The sequence below is a fragment of the Pelodiscus sinensis genome, chromosome 18 (assembly GCF_049634645.1).
Source record: "Pelodiscus sinensis isolate JC-2024 chromosome 18, ASM4963464v1, whole genome shotgun sequence".
NCBI lineage: Eukaryota > Metazoa > Chordata > Testudines > Trionychidae > Pelodiscus > Pelodiscus sinensis.
The window spans coordinates 3,260,382-3,276,639 of NC_134728.1; the positions used below are offsets into that span (position 1 = coordinate 3,260,382).

General features: G+C 49.2%; 1 protein-coding gene across 5 annotated transcripts in view; it reads right to left on the bottom strand.

Annotated features, from left to right (window-relative positions):
* Nucleotides 1–5,944: 5,944 nt before the first annotated feature.
* The window catches only part of STMN3 (stathmin 3), a 63,657-nt gene continuing 53,343 nt past the window's right edge, over nt 5,945–16,258 (bottom strand). For all 5 annotated transcript variants that reach the window (XM_075900959.1, XM_075900955.1, XM_075900956.1 and 2 more), the window contains one exon: nt 5,945–14,446. In XM_075900959.1, coding sequence (XP_075757074.1) covers nt 14,387–14,446 — 60 coding nt within the window. In that variant the 3' untranslated portion in view covers nt 5,945–14,386. The remainder of the gene's footprint in view (nt 14,447–16,258) is intronic.

Genomic DNA, 16,258 nt, shown 5'->3' on the forward strand with positions numbered 1-16,258 from the left:
TGTCTAATTTACATCCCTTTTTCGAGAAAAGGGATGTAATCTAGATGTACCCTTGGGGTGGGGGCAGCATGCAGAGGCACACACCTGCTGCAGAAGCCCTGCTGTGCTGCTAGTGGTGGTGGGGGGACCTTAGGCTGTTTAAATTTCCTGGGGGCCACAGGTGGGACACGTGGAGGAGATGTGGGGCAGGGGGGAGGCTGGCAAGGCTGGGGGAGAGAGCTGGCCCTGGTCTTTGCTGGAGTGGGGCCTCGGAGTCAAGAATACAGGCAGTCCCCGGGTTACGTACAAGATAGGGACTGTAGGTTTGTTCTTAAGTTGAATCTGTATGTAAGTCGGAACTGGCGTCCAGATTCAGACACTGCTGAAACTGACCGCCAGTTCTGACTTACATACAGAATCAACTTAAGAACCCCAGGCGTCCCCAAGTCAGCTGCTGCTGAAACTGATCAGCAGCTGATTCCAGGAAGCCCGGGGCAGAGCAACTCTGCCTGGGGTTTCCTGTAGTCAGCGCTGGTCAGTTTCAGCAGAAGCTGACTTGGGGACGCCTGGGGCAGAGCAGCTGGGGTGCTACTGGACCAACCCAGCAGCACCCCATCTGCTCTGCCCCAGACGTCCTGATTCAGCCGCTGCTGAAACTGACGAGCAGCGGCTGAATCAGGACCTGGGGCAGAGCAGCTGGGGTGCTGCCGGGTTGGTCCAGTAGTGCCCACGGGCGCTGCAGGACCAATCGGCAGCGCCCCAGCTGCTCTGCCCCAGAGTCCAAAACAAAAGCCTGGTCTGCTGGGGGGGGGGGGGGGAGCACACTAGCTGCGCCCGCCCCCCCCCCCCCCCAGCAGACCAGGGACACGGGGAGCAGAGCCGCAGCGGCAGCGGGGTGCCGCGCCTCTGAGGCTTTGCTCTGGCAAAGCCTCTGAGGCGCGGGACCCCCGCGGCTGCGGCTTCAGTCAGGGTGCCTGTGGTCTGCTGGGGACTGTCCCCAGCAGACCACAGGCACCCGGACTGAAGCCGCAGCCGCGGGGGGTCCCGCGCCTCTGAGGCTTTGCCAGAGCAAAGCCTCAGAGGCGCGGGGAACCGCCGCTGCTGCCGCTCCAGTCTGGATGCCTGTGGTCTGCTGGGGACGGTCCCCAGCAGATCACAGGCACCCGGACTGAAGCCGCAGCCGCGGGGGGGTCCCGCGCCTCTGAGGCTTTGCTCTGGCAAAGCCTCAGAGGCGCGGGACCCCCCCGCGGCTGCGGCTTCAGACCGGGTGCCTGTGGTCTGCTGGGGACCGTCCGCAGCAGACCACAGGCACCGGGTCTCATGCGGCAGCAGCGGGGGTTCCCACGCTTCTGAGGCTTTGCTCTGGCAAAGCCTCAGAAGCGCGGGAACCTGCCCGCTGCTGCCGCTTGGGTCCCGGTGCCTGTGGTCTGCTGGGGACGGTCCCCAGCAGACCACAGGCACCGGCACCCAAGTGGCAGCAGCAGCGGTTCCCGCGCTTCCGAGGCTTTGCTCTGGCAAAGCCTCAGAAGCGCGGGAACCCGCCCGGTGCCCCTGGTCTGCTGGAGACGGTCTCCAGCAGACCAGGGGCACCGGAGCAGCTTACAAACGGGGCTTTCTCGCCCCGACTTCCGGGGCGAGAAAGCTCCGTTCGTAAGTGCGGATCCGACGTAAGTCGGATCCGCGTAAGTCGGGGACTGCCTGTATTCCTATTGCCTGGACACCATGGGCCCATATAGTTTGCCACCCCAGATGTGATATTAGAATGCCACAAATGACCTTGCAGCCTCCCATTCTGGGCCTTACCCCGTTAGAGCTTGCAATGTGGGAAAATTAATGGGCAGCTAGTATTTGTTGGTGATGTAATTTTTTTTTAATATGAAGCAGCCTTGGTAAGGCACTCGGAGAGCTGCACTGCTAGCTATAATAATCCACAAATGTCACGTGTCCACCAAGGGTACAGCTAGACTGGGGGGTGGGGTTCCGAAAAAACTCCACCACATCCAGGGAACGTGTTTGCTCTTCTGCCTTTTTTTTTTCCCTTCCCAGAAGAGCAAACGTGCTTCTTTGGAAACTGCTGTATTCCTCGTTCTACAAGGAAGAAAGGGACTTTCAAAAGAGAGGTATTTTTCTGACATTTGGTGCAGTCTAGCTGGGCCAAATGTCGGAAAAGCCTCTTCCGACAAAAGAATCAGAAAAAGGTATGCAAAACGCGGAGCGCATTTTGCGTACCTTTTTCCGACAAAAACTTGTCTAGCTGTACCCTAAAATTTAAAATACTAAGTTTAAATCTGGTTCATACATGGGCCCTTTTCAGCATAGTGTCTGATTACCTTCCAGAGGTGTGTGAGGTGAGTAATGTCGTGTGGTTCTCCCTTTTCTTTCCAGTACATTTTTGGTTTGTTGGTGTGATGTCTGCTCTGCTACATGCATGTGTACATACTGAAGGCAAAGCTTAAAAAAAAAAGTTCACCTTGCATTTGGAACAGGAAGTAAAGATGCGTAAAGTGGTTCTTGAATCCTTGAAGTTTGCTCCAAGACCTGTGACAGGCTCCTGAGAGTTTCTTTTCTCTCCAGCACAATTGAATTTTACTGTGTGAATGACAGCTCCCTCCTGCCTGGCCTGACTCCCAAGGAGTGGCACTGTCAGTAATACCTGAGCATCAGGCTATTAGTTAAGTATTTTAGGCCTTGGCCATCCAGCCTCTTGAAGACTAGGACAGATGTAGTTTTATCACTTGGGCTGTGGATTAATTGCAGTTAACTCACATTTCTGTTTACCTCCTACAAGTACTGTAGTGTGATCTCTTTACCATAAGAGTGCAACTTACACATGCAGATTGTTACCTAACTGCACTCAAAAACAGAACAGTGTCAAACTTTAAGCTTTCAAATCCATTCAGTCCTCTTTGTTCAGCCAATCATTAAGGCAAACAGGTTTGTTTACATTTGCAAGAGTTAACGTTGCCCCTTTACAGTGTTACCTGAAAGTGAAAACAGGCGTTCTTGTGGCACTTTAATAGCAGGCATTGCAAGGTATATACATGCCAGATACAATAAATATTTGTATCTCCTTAATGCATTGGCCAGTCCATACTGATGATGCTTGTTAAACAAATCATGTGTTAATTAAATTTGTGACTGAACTCCTTGGAGGAGAATTCCATCTCCTCTATGTTACACGCATTCTGCCATATATTTCATGTTATAGCAGTCTTGGATGATGAGTCAGCACAATTTTCATTTTTAGAACACTTTCACTGTAGATTTGACCCAAACACAGAAGATATTCATGTGAGATTTCTAAAGACAGCTACAGTATCTGACCAGAGGTTTAAGAATCTGAAATGCCTTCCAAAATCTTAGGGACAAGATACTTTTATAAGTCTTAAAAGAACAACACTCTACTGGAGAAAGTAGAGAAGTGAGAGATTAACCAGTTCCCTCTGAGATATTTGGCATTGACCACTGTCGGTAGACAGGTTACTGGGCTAGATGGATCTTTGGTCTGACGCAGTATGGCCGTTCTCATGGTCTAACCTAGGAGTGGGCAAAAGGGCCCACCAAGAAAGTTGATCCGGCCCATGGCAGCCCTACCATTCCCTCCGCCCCCAGGCCAATCAGCTCCAGCCCCAGACGAGAGTGGTCAGTCCCCAGCCCAGATCCTGTTTTAGTCAATTAACCAGTTAAACATTAGGTTAAGCTAACATTTAACTGGTTAACTGATTTTACAAAATTGGAACCACCAAAAAAGAAAATCAGACTTCTGCTGGTGGCATCTGACTTGATGAAAATGAACATGTATTGGTCTGCACTGCTTTGGATCATTATTGGGAAGGACTAGTTACCAGCATTGGATGCAGGTCCTCTGGAATGGTGGTTGCAGTGTGAAGGGATATACACACGCTTTAGTGTATCTGGCACCTAAATATTTTGTGATGCTTGCTACAACAATGCCATGTAAATGCCTGTTATCACTTTTAGGTGACATTTTAAACAAGAAATGGGCAGCATTATTTCCTGCAAATGTAAACAAACTTGTTTTCTTAGCAGTTGGCTGAGTAAGAAGTAGGACTGAGTGGACTTTAGGCTCTAAAGTTTTACATTGTTTTATTTTTCAATGCAGTTGCTTTTTGTACACAAGTCTACATTTGTAAGTTCAGTTTTCATGGTAAAGAGATTGCACTACAGTACTTGTAATGGGGGAATTGAAAATACTATTTTTATAGTGAAAAATATTAGTAATAATATAGTGAGCACTGTACACTTCATATTTGCTGTTGTAATTGAAATAAAAATATTTGAAAAGGTAGGAAACATTCCAAATATTTAAATAAATGGTATTCTATTATTGTTTAACAGCACAATTAATCACAATTTTTAAAAAATTTTAATTGCTTGACTGCCTTAGTTATCACCTTTGAAATGCAAAATAAATAAATAAATAAATAAAATCCACTGCAACCACTAGCAACTTGGCAATGCCCCCTTCAACAGCCACTAATGTGATTCAACCCCCCCATGCGCGCACACGCACACACACACACAGACTGCCTTCATGTTGCTGAGCAGATAGCTGCTGTGTTTTCAACCGTTTTATTCTCTTATTGCTGAAACAGTGGAAGTTGGAGCACTGTGGCATCTTTAGCTGCACATAGAAACTTTTAACAATATTCCACTGCATTGTGGGAATAATGCAAATTTTTAGACCTATGTAAAAAAAACAAAGAAATGTGGCATATTAAATTATTTTTCTGGTAAATCCATTAAAAAAAAAAACGTGGGCAGGCTGGTGAAACGGGGGGGGGGGGCATGACAGAATTGCTGGGCCTCTGGTCAAGGTGGGGGCAAGTCAGTCTCCTTACTCTTGGATAGGGCAGGGCCATGAGCGGAAGGGGGAGGGAGCAGCCAGCTCTCAGCGTCTCCTGGACCACGTGGCACCGCGCCTCCGCCCCAGCCCACCCTTAGCGCTGCCTGGAATGCACCACCTGGGCTCCGGCAGTGATTTTAAAAGCCCAGGACTCCGGCTGCTTCTGCTGCCCAGTAGCTGTAGCTGGAGGCTTTGAATTAAAAAACAGCAAAAGGCTCCTGGAATCCTGGCTCCAAAGCTACCACGTTGCCTGGTAGCTCCCCCGGCTTGCTGAGGCTATTTAAAATGCCTGCTGCTCTGGCCTCCCGGAGTAACATCCCCACTGGAAACCATGAGCCATTTAAATAGGATCCTGCTCCTGAGCCATTGCCTGGAAATTCGGTGGCACGAGCAGCCAGGATATAAATAGAAAGCAGCCAGATGCAGTCCCTGGGCCAGATTAAAGTGTTAGGTGGGCCGGATCCGGCCCCTGGGCCGCATCTTGCCCAGCCCTGATGTATATTCTATGGCCTGTGGCTTTCAGTTCAGAAGCTAGTTTACAGGGGCTTCCTGGATGTTTCCTTAGAGCCTGTTCTTGTAAGACCCTGAACTTCGGATATGGTTGAAGTCAATAGGCACCCTGGGGTTCCCCATATTCCAGGAGACAGCGCCTTTCCAAGGAGATCTGAGTAGATAACAAGTGCAACATTTTTGAATGAGGCTGCTTTTTTTTTTTTTTTTTTTTTTTAAAGGTAAAAGCTACTTCTGCTGAGCTGAGTATGGGCCAGCACTTCAAAAATGTGTGTAGATTTCCCAGAATTTTAACCTTTTTTTTGACAACTATTGAGTCTTTGTCCCTCTTTCCTCATGAACGGGCTTTGAGCTTCTCACGTCTCCAAGGATAAGGTAAAAGAACAGCATTATCTGCACTGAACTGTTTAGTTTTTCTGCTAGAGCATGTAGTCAAATTACAGATCTGGGGGATGTCTTTAAGGATGTGCAATAATCACTATTTAGCCAACAATGACCTAGACTCCACACTTTCCCTTGAGCCAGTTTTTTCTTCAGCTGAGTTATTTTCCCAACAAGGACCATATTAAGAGAAACGGAGGCGTGTGGTTCCATACCAAGTTTATTTCTTTTTGTTTTTCATAATCACTTCTTTTGCACAACAACAACCTCAAGTTGACAATTAAAAGCATGTGGTAGACCTACAGGAACCGGGCAAGGCTCCGTTACAGTGATGGAAAGTCTGTTCAGAACACCATTTACAGTATCTTATTGAGCGGTCTAGTTGGGGAGAACAAAAATAGCACGCACTGGGCGGTGAGGAGTGAATCCTGCGCAAGGCCAATGACATTTGTACCCACACTGGCTCCAGCGAGAACACAAGGGCAGTCCTGGGGAGCTGAATGCGCCCGTTGTTTAACTTTGGTCTTTGCCAGGAGGTGACGGACGCTGAAATAGTGATACTACTCAGCCCTGGAAGAGAGCTTTCCATCTTCGGAGTGCTGGGCAGGCGTTCGCTTGTTAATCCTCACAATACCCCTGGGAGGTGGAGCATCATTCTTATCCCCATGTTACAAAACAGGGAACTGAGACACACAGAGCGATGGAGGGTGCATCTACACTGCGGGGAGAACTGTGGCAGCAAGCCTCAGAATCTGGGTCATGCGGGGGAGAGTTACAGCAATGCAGCCATGCCTGATTGGGCAGGGCCTCTGGCTCTCCGGGACTGAGTGGCAATGGCTCCTCTCCTTTTAGCCAGGCAGTGCCAGCCCAAGTCAGATGATCTGAGCTGGGAGACTGCTGTGGCAGGCTTTTTGTTTTTTCCAGTGTAGCTAACCCCAGGTGACTTGCCCAAGGCAGCCCAGAAGCCAGGCATTTTTGGCTGCAATTCCTGTGTTCAAATGGCAAAGGATCCAACGAAGGAGGTTACCTCCTCATCCCCGGGGAGCTCTGGGTTATAGAAACCTAAATGTTGGCCTGTGCCCCTCCTCTACATTACTTAGAGCCCTGTACAGAGATGGAGTGAATTGTCATGGCATCCCTAGCATGGTTAGCACTAAGTCAGGTGTGACCAACCTGAGCCTGAGAAGGAGCCACCGTTTACCAATGTGCATTGCCAAAGAGCTACAGTAATTTGTCAGCAGTCCCCATCAGGTGCCTCCTCTCCCGCTTCCAGCATCTTTTGCCCACCAGCAGCCCCACCGATCAGCGCCTCCTCTTCCTTCCCCCCGCCTCTTGCCCACTGCAGTCAGCTGTTTCATGGAACTCAGGAGGCGCTGTGGGGGAGGGAAGGAACAAGGGCACAATATGCTTGGAGGAGGAGGTGGAGCCAGGAGTTGAGCACTGGAAAGTTGGCACCTGTAGCTGCAGCCCTGGAGTCAGTGCCTGAACAAGGAGCCACATATTAACCTCAGAAGAGCCACTGGTAGCTCTAGAGCCACAGGTTGGCCACTCCTGCACTAAGTGTCTATAGCACCATAAACAGCCGTTCCCTGATTCTTGTTTCAAGTCTGATGTGGTGCTGTGTGGGCCTATGCATAGAGTGTATACACGTGCATGTCTGTGCACGCTCACACAGCACCGCTGCAAGTGGGCACAGACCACAATGCTGCTTAATGGAATGAAAGAAGTTACATGAGACAACAACATTAAACAGAACCAGGGAAGAGATTCTCGCTGGTCCGTGCAAGAGAAAACCCCTCTGACATTTACATTTTACGGGAGGTGAAGCAGTGTCACCGCTCTGATGGTAACATGCATGCCATTGTGAATTGCCGAGGGCACTGAAACGCTAGCACTTGGGGTAACTCTCACTCCCTTACTGTGGCAAGGTTTGTTGGGAGACCCAACAAAAGCATGGAGTGAGAAATTCCCAACAGATATGAAGGAGGCGCACTCCATTGTAAGTATATGAGCCATCTAGCCCGGAGAAGACCACTTTAAAGCCAAATCTGAACACTTGCTCCAAGCAAGCAAGAAGGTCTAGTATTTGGAGAATGAGGCAGGCTGTTCTAGTTCTTGCCCCAGAATTGTTAATCATCAAGATGCTTGTGCCGGCTGGGAAATAAACTTTCTTCGGGTTGTGTTCCTTTTCCTGCAGAGCACAGCAATCCTTAGAGCTTGCCTAGGAGCACAGGAAGGGAGCTAAGAATGTGCAACATGCATGCACACACTGTTAGGCCTTTTGCCACTTCAGCTCTCTGTCACCCCTGAAATATCCACTAGGCTAAATTCTCTGCTGGTGTAAATATTGGCTTCAGTTAAGCTGCACCTAAAGAGAATGTGGCCCAAACTAGATATGCTGTAACACAGTCATAGACGATTAGAGTTGGAAGAGATCTCGGGAGTCTAGTCCAACCCCTGCTCAAAGCAGGACCAACCCAACTCAATCATCCCAGCCAGGGGTTTGTCAAGCCAGGACTTAAACACCTCTAAGGATGGAGATTCCACCATCTCCCTAGGGAACCATCCCAGTGCTTCCCCACCCTCCTAGGGATTTTTTTTCCTGATATCCAGTTTAGAACTGCCATACTCCAGCTTGAGTCCATTGCTCCTCATTCTGTCATCTGCCACCACTGAGAACAGCCTGGCTCCATCCTCTTTGGAACCCCTCTTCAGGTAGCTGAAAGCTGCTGTCATATCCTGCCCCTCCCACTCTTCTCTCCTGCAGACTAAATAAGTAGCTATGCTCTTACATGTGGCCACTAACAGCAAGTGTAGTCAGAAATTCCCATCAATGAGTGTCTAAGGGGATTGCAGCACTGCAGCAAAACACCCACGTCTGGCCTTTGTCGGCTAAGTTTGCTTGCTGGCCTCAGGCTCTGGGGCTCTAAAACTACAGTGTAGACATTCAGATTTGGACTGCAGCATGGGCACTGGGACCCTGTGATGAACATACCCATATTCTATAGCCTTGCAGCCTGAGACAAGGGAGCCCAGACACCTGACGCAGGCAAGCTGCAGGTATTGTATTGCAAAGTTCATAGATCTTGAAAGACCATTGAAGAATCTTGAGCCCAGGCCTTAGAAATGATGTCCCAGGAATTTGTAAATTGCATGCTATGGACTATACCTAAAGATGGCAACAAATGGAATAGCAAGAAACACAAAGCGTGATGGAAATAGGATGGAGTTCTATTGAGGATGGGGGTAAGAAACTGCTCTGCAGCCACTGCCTGCTCGCTAGCAATCCTGGGAAGTCCACAGGAATGAAATCATTGTGAGCAGAGGGGGATTTTTGAACGGAAGATCAAAGAAGCGTGTGATGCTCTCAGGCACAGCGTTTATTCAGGCATCGGTCATTAACCTCTGCAGCCTGGGCTGTGCAAACGTTGTGTCTGCAGTGCGAGCGGGATGTCCCTCTAAGCAACAGGAATTCCATTTCAGAGGCACACAGCCAAAATCAAACCCAGCTCCCTGGTACTTCCAGTGGCCCTGCACAAACTCCTTTCCCTGACATTCGGTCGCATGGGGCAGACGCAGCTCCATGTTGTACCTGATTCACCTGAGCACACCAGACAAGCATGTCTCCCTGATATGACATCTCCCGTCAGATGTAAGAAACCTTTCCCTGACATGACTGATGCAAACCTCTACCTGACACATCCCTATTTCTCTGCATGGGACGAAAGTTTATCTGGCACTACTGCATTTTCCTGACACCCCCACGGTACTACTCAGCAGCGAAGGGATTAAGGTGAAGAAAATGAGGTTCCTAGCCCTCCTGCCTGCAGAGCTGTATGTCCTGGGCACCTCCCTGGCTAGGCCTTTTGTGTGTCACCAATGTGAGTGTTCATCAGGAAAGCTATTACAAGAATCAGTCTTCATATGAGATCAGAATTGATCTATCACTGTAAGGAGGAGCTCACCTGTGAGCTTCATCTGTCACTGTGTGGAGATGACCATGGAAGTCTGAGATGGAAGATACAAGCGGGGGCAAAAACTGAGACCTGGTGACTGTAAGGACAAGGGAAGGAAGGTCCCTAACAAAGAACAGTCTGCAGCTATCCACTTGCTTCTCCATCGTACGTATCCCCATCCAGTCTCTCGGGGTGCATCTACACTGCACCCGTCACTCAAAATAAGCAACGCAATTTGAGCTACAGAAATTGCATCGCTTATTTCGAGTGTATTCCGAAATAGCTTATTTTGATAGAGCGGTATTCCGAAATGTCCCTTAATCCTCGTGGAACGACGTTTACAGGGACCTCAGAATAGCAAGCCGGTTATATTTCGAAAGCTATTTCAAAATAACGGGCTTGTTTAAAAGAGGTGAAATAGCTGTTTTGGGATACCAGAAGTATCCTGAAATAGTGCTGCTGTCTGGACACACCCTCAGTGTAGGTCCATGATTACAGGGAATAGACTGGACCACCTGCCCAAAGGCAGGGTTGGATTAATGCAAAAGTACACCCAGCTCCATAACATTCTAGGCCTCTGTTTGAAACATCACCCCTCTTATTAGATTTGTTTTCTGACCCACTTCTGGAATGGATTCTCCCAGTTCCCACCCACCCTGCCTGAAGGACTCTTCATCTGCCTTCTACTCCCAAGTCCCTGATTCGCCTCCCACGTAGCCCAGCCAGCTCAGCAGGCAACAAACAGTTGTGCACTGTGCCGCCACTTGCCTCTCCAAAGTACTGCTCTCTCTGGGCCTGCATCCCAAAGCCCCAGGCATCCTGCCTTCACCTGGCCCTGCCTCCAAATTCTTTCTGAGCCCAGTGGATAATCAGAGTGGAAATGGTTGTTTCTCATTTGTTTTAATCTCATGCTCATGAGTACATGTCTGATCATCATCATCATAGTACCAAAAACAGTATTTACAACAAGCTTGAGGTCAGAATTACACACCAAGCAAACACTCAGCACTACAGAGTAGGACGGGGTTAATATCTTGCAGACATCTTCTCAGCTCCCACCGGTGTGAGACACGGACGTTTGACAGTTTCAACCATTTCTTACACACAAACATTTTATTTATTTATTCATTAACTTTTTAAAATTTATTGTCACTATATGGATGAGATGATTCTGGCGGTGATTCCGCAGTATACACAGATGCTTACCCTAAGACAACTGCTACTTATAAACTGATGGTTAGCTACGGTTAAGAAATTCAACCCTCAGTTTCCATTCCTTTGCCCCACCCTGCCCTGAACATGCTTCATGGCCCTGGACACTCCTGGGGCCCATTAACAGTCCTGCCCTTTCTCTGACCTTAGCAGAGGGGTGTGTGAGTAAATGTGCTCTACCTTACGGAGCAGAGTTTTCCCTTCCTATCCAGAAACATGCTGTGGCCATAGAGAGATCTTCTCTAGTTAAAAGGAGGATTTATTCTCTGGGGCTGTTTACTCTACAAGGTTTTTGCGCAAAAACCAGGGGAGCATCCACACCTCAAGCCCGTTTTTGCGCAAGTAAATCGACAGAACAGAGGGCTTTTGCTGGTAGAGTTATTTCTCTCCCCACGAGGAATAACTCCTTTTTGCGTTACAGTTCTTGCGCAAAAAGGCAGGAGTGGACCCCCGGAAGGGGTTTGCGCAAGAAACCCCTATGGGAAAAAGCACAGGTGCTATGATGGCCATTTTCCAAATGGCCATCAGAACTTTCTTGCGCAAGTGCGTCCATGCAGTGTGGATGCTCTCTTGTGCAAAAGCACATTGCTTTTGAGATGCACTTTGAGGTCTGGACGCGCTTTTGCGCAAGAAGGTTTTGCACAAGAATTCGTCCGCAAAAGGCTTCTTGTGCAAAAACCCTGCAGTGTAGACAAAGCCTGGTAGATGAGGGAGAGGCAAGCAACCTTACATTCAGCAGCAGCTGCCACTTCTTTACCACATTTTGGGGGTTTTGTGACTAGTTGCTACCCGTCAGGTTTGGGGTATGGCAGATTCCTTTCACAGTGCCAGATCCTGGCAGACGGAAAGTTTGAAGCTTCCGAACTCAGCAAATATTTGTTGCAAGGGGGGCACAAGGGGAACTTAAACCAAATAGGAAATCCCCATCGGCTTTGGTCTCTTGACACCACCTGGCATTCCAGCCCTGCTTATCCCGGTTCTGGTTTGTGGTGCCCCTTGGCGCCCACCTTACTGCACAACTGCCAGGAACCGCGGTGTGTAAAAGGAAGCTGTATATATACATATGCACTGCACCCAGGAGCCTAGTCACTTGCACAAGTTATTTCCTGGGTGACATTGCCTCCGCAGAGCCCCACTGGGGGTATGTCTACACTTGCTCCCTAGTTCGAACTAGGGATGCAACTGTACCTGACTGAAATTGCTAATGAAGCGGGGATTTAAATATCCCACGCTTCATTAGCATAATCTCGCCCGCATGCTATTCTGCTCGCCAGCTGATTCGAACCAGGAAGTGCGCTCCGGGATATGTTAGTTCAAATCAAACCCCTTGGTTCGAACTAGAGTTACTCCTCATTTTTTGCTTCATTAGCAATTTCGGTTGGCTACATTTGCATCCCTAGTTCGAACTAGGGAGCAAATGTGGACGTACCCTGGAGGAGGAATGTGCCTCAGCTCTAATGTGGCTTTTTGAAGGCAATGTGTGTAAAGCGCCCCTGTTACTAGCACATAATCTCCTGTCCCTGTGTTAGCCGGTTAGTTCATCCTGGGTTTGCAACAGCATTAGAAGGGAGGATGAATTTCAGTCCATGACTCCTTCCCATATCTGTGCCTGTATTCCTGCTCCCATGGTCTTGCCCTGGAAACACTGGGCTGGGCTGGACGAAAGGTACCAGTATGCTGCCGAGGTGGGTGGAAGGAATCTGTGAGGCTCCATGTTCCAAAGGAAAAAGAGCTGCCAAGTTCTCCTCCACAGAACCCTCCCACTGGGGAATGCTCTTGTGCACGCCGAATCCTGCACAAACACCCTACAACACGTCTTCTCTGCAGCTGAGACTATGCCGTCTTTCTCGCACTTTAACCACAGACCTAAAAATGCCAGCTGATGTATCAAGTCAGATTCAGATCTGGCACTGAGTGTCTGCCACTCTATTCCCCCCTCCGGGATAGAAGGGCAGACTCCTTATGGCTCAGCTCATAATCTGCTTTACTGCAACCATCTTTGTAAACAGTGAGCTGTTTACAAAGGATAGGATAGGCCGCCGGGGTATGTAGTTATATCAGAAACCATTACCGGCCCCTCCCTCCAGGTATGGCAGCACTCTGGTAATCTCAGCCTGTATGTTTCATGACACTGGGATTCCCCTGTGAGAGTGAGATGAATGAAAACTTCACATTTCAACCTCCATGACTACAATAGAAGCAGGGACACAAACATCTCCTAACCCTGCCTGTCCTCTCCCTGGCAGCATCCCCCACCGCTCTGCACAAACATCTCCTAACCCCGCCTGTCTTCTCCCTGGCAGCACCTCCCCTCCCCGTCTTTTCCAAAGCTGCCACTCTGGATACACTGTTGCAGAGATCAGTGTGCCCTTTCCTATAGTGTGAGGATGAAGAGCTAGAGCTTTTGGGTTCATTCTGTGATCTTTGGTCCAAATGTCTCTCCTGTAATGGTACTGAAGAGTCACATCTATCTTTGGGAAGAGGGAACAAGGATTCTCCCAAATTAGAGTTTCTCTAACAGCCAGTGGCCCAGCTGACAGCCAGACGCCCTTTCTACGTTTATTTATTTACTTACTGCAGCAAAATGTGGTTGTTTGTGGAAAGCCTCTGGAGACTGAGCTGCCCTGATTATCCACAGGAGCAGGTTCGACACAGGCAGTAACAGTTTAGGCTTTCCTGATACCGCTTAGTCAGTGTCCCCCAGCCTTGCCTCTACAATGGAGAGGGTTGCTCAGGCTACGGGCTTATTCAGTCATGGCCAGCTAGGATGTCCACTAATGCCTATGGTGACAGTATTGTTGGTGATGTGGGCTTTGGTCTGTGACCCCCCCAGCTGATTGCACATGGGCTCCCAAAGTGCCTTCTGAAAGTAACAACTAAGTCACTACCTACCTTGTCCGGCGTCAAACCAGTGACCCAAGGTGAAAGGCTCTGCATGACATAACCAATTCCTTGAGCCATCTGGTCCCTTTCTCCATCTGCTGGGAAATAATGGATCCATTAACCACTCCCTCCCTAGGAAGAAATCCTCACTATGTACTGCCTTTTGCCTGGACACTGATATCTGGCTCAGAGCAAACGCCAAGAGTAGTAAAAGCTCCTGATAGGAAATCCATATTTCCACGACACTGCTGGTTGAATTTATTAATATCTGAATTCTTTACATCAGTTTAAGAAAGATTTTTTTTTTAAAAAAGAACAAACTCCCAAAGAGAAGCTGATTGATTGGTTATTGACTAATTCTATACTTCATATGAACTAGCTGCTATTCTGCTTAGAGGTAACCTATGGCCTGTGATCCCCCACAAGTACTGAACAGTTAAGGATGGAGAGAGAGAAGCGTGTAGCTAGGGAACTAACACCAGAGGGTGGGGGGAACTAGGGAACCAAATGTTGCATCCAGACAAACAAAATAAAATGTGTTGGGTTGGTTGATTTGTTTGTTATCAGGAACCAGGTGCTGGATGTGTAGAAAAGCCCTTTATCCAGAGATCTCCTCCCGCTGTTCCTTGTTCCTGCGCACTTCAGCTGCATGCAGTTCCTGCAAAGACACGGAAAGGGTTACAGGGGTGGGGCAGGGGATGGGACTCGATGACCTCGAGGTCCCTTCCAGTCCTAGTATTCTATGATTCTATTCTATGATTCCCAACTGTTGGGCCACGTCGCTGGGCCGAAAACCACTGGTGGCTGGGCCACTGCGGCTGTCGGAGCTCAAGCCGGCTGTTCCCAGTGGCTCACTTCCAGCACTTGTGGTGGCTCAGGCGGCGGCAGCAGGAAGCATCTCCCTTCCTCATCCTCAGTCCGCGCTTGGGAAGGGAGAGTCCCGAAGAAGGAGTGCCGCTCTTTCTGCCCACAGGCAGTAACGGCCACGCTCCCTAGAGGGGCAGCCTCGCTCTGGTGAGTGCGGGGATGGGGTGGGGGCAAAGGGGTGATGGGTGAGGACATGCTGGGGTCATGGGGCAAGAGGATGTTGACATGGGCTGTAGGGGTCAGAGGATAAAGGGTCAAAGGGCATGAGGCATAGGAGTGGGGGTCAAAGAGTGTTAGGCACTGGGGAGCAAAGGATTAGGTTGGGGGGGGCTAGGTGGACCAGTAACATTTTATGTCCATATTTGCATAATGACTATGCAAATATGCACATTAAATGTTACTGGTCCCCCAAACGTTTGTGAATGGGTTTGCCAGTCTGTGGCATAAAAAGGGTTAGGGACCACTGGGTTACAGCGTCTGCAGGCTGCATAGGGCAAACCCAAGGTTATTTCGCATCTCCCCTCATTTTCGTCTGCAATTTAACAGTTTCTGGTTCTGAGCATGGAGCTGTTCATCCCCTCTTCCTCAGGGGCACTGGCACCATCAAATAAATGCACTAGAATCAGGTCATAGTGCAGTTCTGCTGAAGTCACCACCAGCGTCATACGTGGGGTCAATTTAGCTCACTCTTGTGTGGGGCTCAGAAAACCAGGTTCATCACATGAACGTTCTGTGAATGGGTCTTCAGGACCAGTCTTCACAGCCTACTGCAGATGTCCCACAAAAAGAGCCCCACACAAACAGTGTCCTGCCCCTACTGAGACCAAAAGTTGTAGCCTCTGGCCCAAGGGGTGAGCAGTTATCACAGTACCGTGCAGCAGAGGAGGCCTTTGGGCTCCTAAGCAAGGACCAGCAGAAGATAAGATAATGTTCTCTGCTGTTAGTCCAGAAGTGAGGGATCTCCTCCACTTCATGGCCTCCTGAGCTACTGCTGGAGAGCTCTTTGAGTGCTAGCTCTGACAGAGGAGAGGGCAGAGGTGGCAAGGAAGAGCCCAAAGCTCAGTGCTGACTTTCACACAGCCAAGTACAGAGTCCTAACCCCCTCCAAAACCCAACACAAGAAGGTCAGAGGCAGCAAGAGAGAGGGAGAAGGAAGAAAACTGGGGTGCAGGGCTCCAGAGGGAAGGGGCGGGCAGTGCACACTGAGCACCTGGGGAGGGAGAATTGCACAAGCTAACCGAGGAAAACAGTGGTGCAGGAGATGCAGCTTGCTCTGATGCTGAACATCCCCGTTCAGTTCAAGGTGAGCAGGTCAGGCTATGGATGCTAGGCAAAGGCTTTGGCACCAGCAGCCACTCTACTGTAGGCAGGCGTCCTGCCCTTGCCCACTCTCTTGGGCTGTGTCTAGACTGGCCAGTTTTTCCGGAAAAACTTGCCAGCTGTCTACACTGGCCGCTTGAATTTCCGCAAAAGCACTGATGATCTCATGTAAGATTGTCAGTGCTTCTTGCGGAAATACTATGCTGCTCCTGTTTGGGCAAAAGTCCTTTTGCGCAAAACTTTTGTGCAAAAGGGCCAGTGTAGACAGCTCAGGTTTGTTTTC